The sequence below is a fragment of the Aptenodytes forsteri genome, unplaced genomic scaffold, assembly GCF_000699145.1.
Source record: "Aptenodytes forsteri isolate BGI_AS27 unplaced genomic scaffold, ASM69914v1 Scaffold28, whole genome shotgun sequence".
NCBI classification, from domain to species: Eukaryota; Metazoa; Chordata; class Aves; order Sphenisciformes; family Spheniscidae; genus Aptenodytes; species Aptenodytes forsteri.
In genome coordinates, this window is record NW_008794368.1 from 666,355 (window position 1) to 673,571 (window position 7,217).

The following is a 7,217-nucleotide window of genomic DNA, read 5'->3' on the forward strand; positions in this document are numbered from 1 at the left end:
TTCCCCAAGCCTGTAGCGCTGCATGGGGTTGTTGTGGCCGAAGTGCAGGACCCGGCACTTGGCCTTGTTGAACCTCATACAGTTGGCCTCGGCCCATTGATCCAGCCTGTCCAGGTCCCTCTGCATGTCATTCCCTTACTATTAGTTAATAGCACTGATCTTCAAAACATAGTTTGTGTCAGAAATAAAATCATACATTTTCTGTAAAGGTGCTTCAGATTTTTTTCAAATCTTACTGAAGAACCATACAAGCATTCCATTAGCCAAAAGTGGTACATAGTTTTTTTCACATCCTAATTCATTTCAGTTTTATTGTAAAAGTAGGACATTACCACTGGAAGTATTTGTTAAAATGTTGTTGTCCAGTGCTATATGGCACATCTCCACATGACACAGAACTACTGACATCCATTCTTCTGCTGACGCCGGCAGCATTGCTTTGGATAGTGCTCTTTAAATGTATGTATAACAGCTGGAGTAAATCTGTGACTACCTGTCTATAAATGATTGATCAGATTTTTTAATATCTGCTTGTTAATGGCAATGAGGCCTAATAAAAGCACCATACACTTCTCTAGAGAGAGCTCTTCCCTGGGTTGGATTGGAGATGTGTTAAGACTTGTTCCTACTCAAGTCACTGGGAAAATGCACATTAATTTTCATTGCAAATAGTATGTGACACTGGCTCTTCAGGGATTTAAAGAACTACAAATATGCTATTGACCATTTCACATTCTTAAGATCCAGTGAAAATACAGAACCAGGCAGACGAATTTCAGAGCTTCTCTCCAGTAAATTAACCCAGCTGGCAATGCTGACAGTTTAGGCAGATCTCCACACATGTTCTGTTAGACAACCTGCTAAGTGCTGCGGTGAACGGCATAACTGTATGGAGCCGCATTCTCCCGTCCATCCTCTGTGTATACATTTGGTCCTGTTTGCACTTCCTAGCAGTCTAAACATACCCCATTGCTTTTGGTATAAGAAGACATTCAAATCCTGTCTCTACCTAGCTGTTCCTTATTTATTGCAGAATGCTTCAGTTAAAAAGAAAAAGAAAAAGAAACATTGGGAAAATCTCTGACTGTCACCACATAGCCATAGAGTACTACCTAAGCAATTCAGTGCTGAGAAAAACCAAGATTAAAAGCCTCTCTTTCTGAAATGAAAGGAGTAGGGGATAAAGCACACATCTGCCGTGTTTACAGCTCTCTTTGGGGAAATGCAGTGAGACTACTTCAACTTCCATGTTAGCAGTAGAGCAGATCGTTGGTGAAGAACCAATAGCCAGATTTCTTAATTCTAAGTCCACAGTAAGTTTCTCCTACAGCATGCTCTAAAAGAACTACCAGTTGTAAGTTATATATATTACCAGTTACAAATAAAACTGTTCAACAACATTTGACGTGCTTTTTTTTCTTATTTCAAATATTATGGCAAAACACAAGCAAGCAGTAGAAACGATCATTTAAATAATTAATGGTCCAGCTCTGCAATTCATCGCTTTCAGAAGAGCAGTCTCACTGGCATCAGCAGGACTGCTTACATCCTGGTATTTGGCTAACAATGAACAACAAGTAGGCAGGCAGCATACAGATGGAGAATTCTTGGAAACCTCTCTTCATTAATCTTCCTGCAGCACTAGTGCAGAATCCTAAAATGTACTTGGAGCAAATCCCATTGAGATACAAAAGGATGTAAGAACCCACAAGTGTTTTACCAAAGAGTTGGATAGGGCTGTCACCATTGAGCACGTGAGCTCTGAGATTACACCAAGGTCATGGTGATGGTGTTTCTAGACAGTCCATGCATATCTCCAGTCTTTAGTTTGACTAGAAAATATCCATTGAGTTATACTTCCTTCATTTGTCAAGATAGGTTGCCAAATGAAGCCAATGCTGGAAGTCAGAATTTGGTTAGTAATTATCTGGGAGTACAGCTCTCATTTTTCCCTTGTATACTCACATGATTAATATGGTATGTTATGAACCCCATTATTACCACCCCTCCATAATGGCTTTTGACAAACAGCTCAAGAAAAAACGCACTACTAAAGCTCTCAAGAACTGTGAAGTAAGAAATATGGGGAAGCTTTAATGTTGTGCTGTACGTTACATGCTTTACCCAACTGCAACCAGTGAACTACTCAAAAAGCATCTAAATCCTGCTTCAAGGGGATAAGGTGCCTAACATCTGCAACAATATTCTTCTGTCTTTCTGCCTACAGAAGGACCAGTTAAGACTTCTACATAGATATTTTTTCAATTTCCTGAATGTCACTGGCATGTCAGGTCTCTCCATGCCTTGAGAAGTTGGAACCAACACCAACATCCTAACTTGGATAGCACAACAATTTCATGCAAGGCCTTTTTTTCATTTTATTGAAGATCCGGTATCTTTTCACAAAACTAGCCCTACAGCATCAGCCACACATCTGTACTGCCATGTATGACCCCCCACCGCCCATGATGGCCGAACCTTTTCTATTGGCCTTCACACTTCTTCACCCTTCCTCCTGTGTGGCAAAATCACTGTTGTCTGTCAGACTACAGTTACTTTCCTCAGTGAGTAAAGAGATTCACTAAAAGGCTACTATCTAAAGAGCAGAATGGTGGAAATCTTGTTGTTAGACAGAGATGCTGTATTTCATACTGAAAAGAAAAATTGCTGAGTGGAATCTAAGCTGCATATTAAGGGACTTACAGCCCATTTGTTTGGCTTTCCAAAGTGTATGCAGCCTAGTAATCCTAACCCAAAGTCTGCAAGGCTTTGAAATGAGAGTATATCTAAGATATTGATACCATATTTTCTCTGAAATTTCTTTATATTTAAAATGAAAAAATAAATTTAAATTGAGGTAACTGCAATAAAATATTTGTAGATTCAAGTTTCAATGGATTTTTACATCTTAAAAGAGAAAAGGTAGTTTGAAATATTGCTTGGCTCTTTTTGCAGGGCAAGGCCTAGAGGAAACAGGGTGGAATATGCAATGTATGATGTTTTTTCAAGACTCTTGGAAACAGAGCAACTTACATATGTAATAGAGCCCAAGCAATGACTGAATGAAGAATGACAAATAACTTAAGATTTGTTATGACAACTTTGACATAATAGCACTGTGCAATTTTTTTAACTATGTGCCTGATGCAGCCACACTCTGAGGAAGAACAGCTGCTTAACTATTTCATTGCAAACAAGACTATGCATTTGAGGATCGTGACACCACCAGTCAACATCAACAACAGTTTCCAATTTTATTTGAGATACATAGAATAGTTTGTATTTCAGCTGCAGCTTTCTGGATGGGGAACATGATTCGGGCACATGCATGCTTAGATGGCTGGTAGGCTGGGAATAAGCTGGTACTCCTAGAAAAAGTCTGACTGAATCAAAAATTACTAATGGGGTTCCTAGGGAACTGGGGTCTATTTAAACAGTGAATTTCAATTTATAAATCAAGTCAAAGGAATTACATGTATGTAATGATGTACATCACTTTTGAGCAGACATTTGTGATAATTATCTCTACCAATTTCTTTGCAAAGATTTTCTCTAACCTGATTTTACCCATACGCAATGTAGAAGTAAGTAAAATTCTAACAAGAACAAGGAGTACAGAAGTCAAATGCTTTTCCAGAACATAAAAATCCTTTACCTGATTGCTTTCAAACCACCTTCAGTTGACTTTCAATATTTTTCTCCACAACTAATTCTGCTACCATGCTTTGGAAAATCTGACAAAATGTCAATAATTAGATGCCAACCACTTAGAGTTGTGTGAAACTTGGCGGTTTCACTTTGCAGGAGTGCAGGCAAATATTTTATTTGGTGTCAATCCACCTATGTTCCCTCTCCACCACTTCCAGTTTGGGTTTTAACTTTTGAGTAAGTCCAAACAGGCAAATGAATAAGCAGTCAAAATCTCCACATTTTACCTGGTTTCACTTCATGACCACGCAAATAAAAACCAGGCAGGCATATCTTCATGAATCAACAATGGAACAGGTTAGATGTTCAAATTTGGAAAGAAATACAAGAAAGCGTCTATCAGGTGATTGTGGTGATTTACACCCATCTAGCCACCCAAAAAACCCAGGGTCATGATGATGTTAACTCTCCCTAGCACCATTACTCTTTGTATTCTATATTCTGTAAAGTGCTGCAGGCGTGTGCATTTATGATGCTATATAAAGGCCCAAAATGAGAATAATAGTAGTAATAATTGTTTTTGTTTTAAATCCTGCCAGCATTTTACATCATCCCAGCTGCTTTCTACTCTTTCCGTCCACCCCCAAGTATCTTGGCATTGCAGCTCACCTGATCACCTCTGTTGTTCTCAGTGTGCCCAATTCTGGTAAAAATCATGACTGATCCAACAGAAATTAGAGCAGGTGAAATTTGTTTTAAATAAGGGAGGTATGCCACAGAGGTAATAACCATTCAAAAGGTCTGACAGTATTAACATTTCTGCTGAGAACATACTCATTGCGTACTTCTATGGAAGAATCGAAAGGAAAGAAAGCTATGGAGTCCCAAATCCAAGTAACTACAGGTACCACACGTGGGAGGTTGTGAGGTAGAGAAAAAAGGCCAAAGGGATGAGAGGAATGAAAGAAAAGGAATAATGAAGATGAGAAAGCAGACATAAAATATTGGTAGAAGTAGGAAAGACAGAACAATCTGAAAACAGATGTAGAAGATAAGGAAGATAACACAGATGAGAAAGATAACTTCAGAATATAGGATGGGAATGAAGAACAAATAGCTTATATATGGACTGGAGGAGAGATGATGATACAGGGAAAAGGAAGGAGAGTGAGCATGGAGGTAACTAATTACAGGCACACGCTGAAGACCAAGATAAAATTAGGGATGGAGATGAGAAAGTTGAAGAAAGAATGGCATAAGAATAAAAAGGAGATCCAAAAAAGAAAGCTATGGGACTGAGAGCCAAAAGTGTATCCGGAAATGGGACAAAGAACATCAAAACTTTACAGGATAAAGGCAAAAGTAGGATTTGAGAAAAATTTTGAGTGGGATAATGGAAGTATGAATGGCAAAATGGTTAAAAATAAGGGTAAGTACAGAGGTAGGACCCAAGAGGATATGAAAGAAAGAAGATCTCAGGAAAGAGATGGGAGTGAAAAGCAGCAGATGAAGCTGACATTTGGATGGAGACCTTGGTGCTACCCCTGCATGCAAGGTCATCTTACCAATCCACCACAGGTACTGAAGGAGGCGAAGGAACCCGGGTAGCGGAGGACAGCACCACTGTAGTAACAAGCTCTCTCAGGTTGCGACTGCGCAGCACCAGGTGGGCTTTTGCCTTCACCTCCCTGCCGCTCCTCCACCGCAAAGCCAGGAGCCAGGAAGCGGCTGTCCCTCTTGAGCAGCAGGTAGAGCTCCCGAGCAAAAGCCGGGATCCTCAGCAGCACCTCATCTCCGTCCTCTGCTGGAGGTGGTGGAGGGGGGGATGGTGGCGGTGGCAACTGAGAGGCAGCACCAGACCCCTGGGGCAGGGGGGACCAGTGGTAAAACTCCTGAGACTCATACTCATCCTCAGTGTCCTCTTCCTCTGCCGCCTCCCCCACAGCCTGCGCCTGCCCCTCCACTGAGGAGGAGACTGAACGCACCTCCCGGGAACTGCCGGCCACTGGGCTAGGTGTGACTGGGGTGCTGAGGGTGCTGCTCCGGTTCCCACAGCTGGGGTCAGCACTGTAGCCCCCACCACCACCGCTGCCACCTGCCGGCTCCTGCTGGCCCCTGCTCCACAGCGCGGGGAAGACGATCTCCCACTCCTCAGTTTCTTCTGAAGCATGGAGACCTGCGGGAAGGCCAGCAGATGCTTTAAATGAGTGGAGCACACAGCAGCACACAGCACCTGCCAGAAACCTACCCTAGGCCCCCCATGACACGCTCCTTCTGGCTCCCAGCCCACCAAGCATGCCACCCAAAATACAGTGGGCTCCATTTGGCCCTTCCATCCTGTCCTTACACACGGCAGACAGGCCAGCCGCTAGATGTCTCTGTGCCTGTTCAGGGGTCTGGGACACACCACGGTCCTGGTAAACACTGAGAGAGCTGGAGCTCAAGCTGGGCAGAAGCTGTGTTTGTACCAGTAGCTGGGGATGTTCTTCTTCATGACCACCACCTCCACACAAGGAGAGTTGCACAAACTTTTCATCATTTAGACAAAGTGGCAACTTTTTCATAGAGCTACAAAAAAAATGTTATTTTAGAAGGGAACACCTGAACAAAAAAATTTGAAAATTTGAACCTTGTTCTCAGCATGTTTTGCAAGACCACTATGATTTCAAAAGTACAGCCAAATGCACACACACCCCATGGCCGCACATTTGCGAGTGGCCGTACAAGTGGCAGATGCTTGCACATGCTGCATCATCATTATCACTGTAATCAAGCTGAATTATAATCACTAATTAGTGACTATAATACACTAATCTGCGTATTACACACACCACTACATACAAAATTTAACCAAAATTCCCAGCATACCGGCATTACGTTTATAAAGGTATGAGCACACACAATCTCCACCAGCCTGAGACAGAAGACAGTTTTATTTACACATTCATCCTACACACACTAGGAATAGCACTGCTGAGATGACAGGGCAGCGTGTGAAAATTAGTATCTCGTACAGACGAGCGCACTGCAATGCACCCTCACAGCGGAGGCACGCATTATCTGATCACCCGTCGGTTACAGGGGACGGGCACAGCTGTTAAGGCGCTTAACAATGGGCAGGTACCGGCTACCGGCAGCCGGCGGGACACGGAGGCCGCCCCGAGGCTCGGCCCGTCCCGCGGAAGGCGCGCACTTACCTGCGGCGAGCCCGCTTGACAGCACGCACAACTGGTAGAAAACGCAGCAGACGCGGCTCAGGCGCATCCTCCCGCCCATCCCCATCGCCTCCGCGCCCGCGGGACGCCGGCAGGCAGGCTGAGATGACAGGGCAGCGTGTGAAAATTAGTATCTCGTACAGACGAGCGCACTGCAATGCACCCTCACAGCGGAGGCACGCATTATCTGATCGCCCGTCGGTTACAGGGGACGGGCACAGCTGTTAAGGCGCTTAACAATGGGCAGGTACCGGCTACCGCCCGGCAGCCGGACACGGAGGCCGCCCCGAGGCTCGGCCCGTCCCGCGGAAGGCGCGCACGCACAACAAACGCAGCAGACGCGGCTCGCGGCTC

At 43.9% G+C, this 7,217-nt stretch overlaps 1 protein-coding gene across 1 annotated transcript in view; it reads right to left on the reverse strand.

The window, feature by feature from the left end:
* ADAMTS19 (ADAM metallopeptidase with thrombospondin type 1 motif 19) overlaps window positions 1–6,930 on the reverse strand; it is a 167,672-nt gene extending 160,742 nt beyond the window's left edge. The window contains exons 1-2 of the mRNA XM_019474001.1: window positions 6,846–6,930; window positions 5,214–5,824 (exon numbers count right to left, since the gene is read on the reverse strand). Coding sequence (XP_019329546.1) covers window positions 5,214–5,824; window positions 6,846–6,930 — 696 coding nt within the window. The remainder of the gene's footprint in view (window positions 1–5,213; window positions 5,825–6,845) is intronic.
* Window positions 6,931–7,217: the final 287 nt, after the last annotated feature.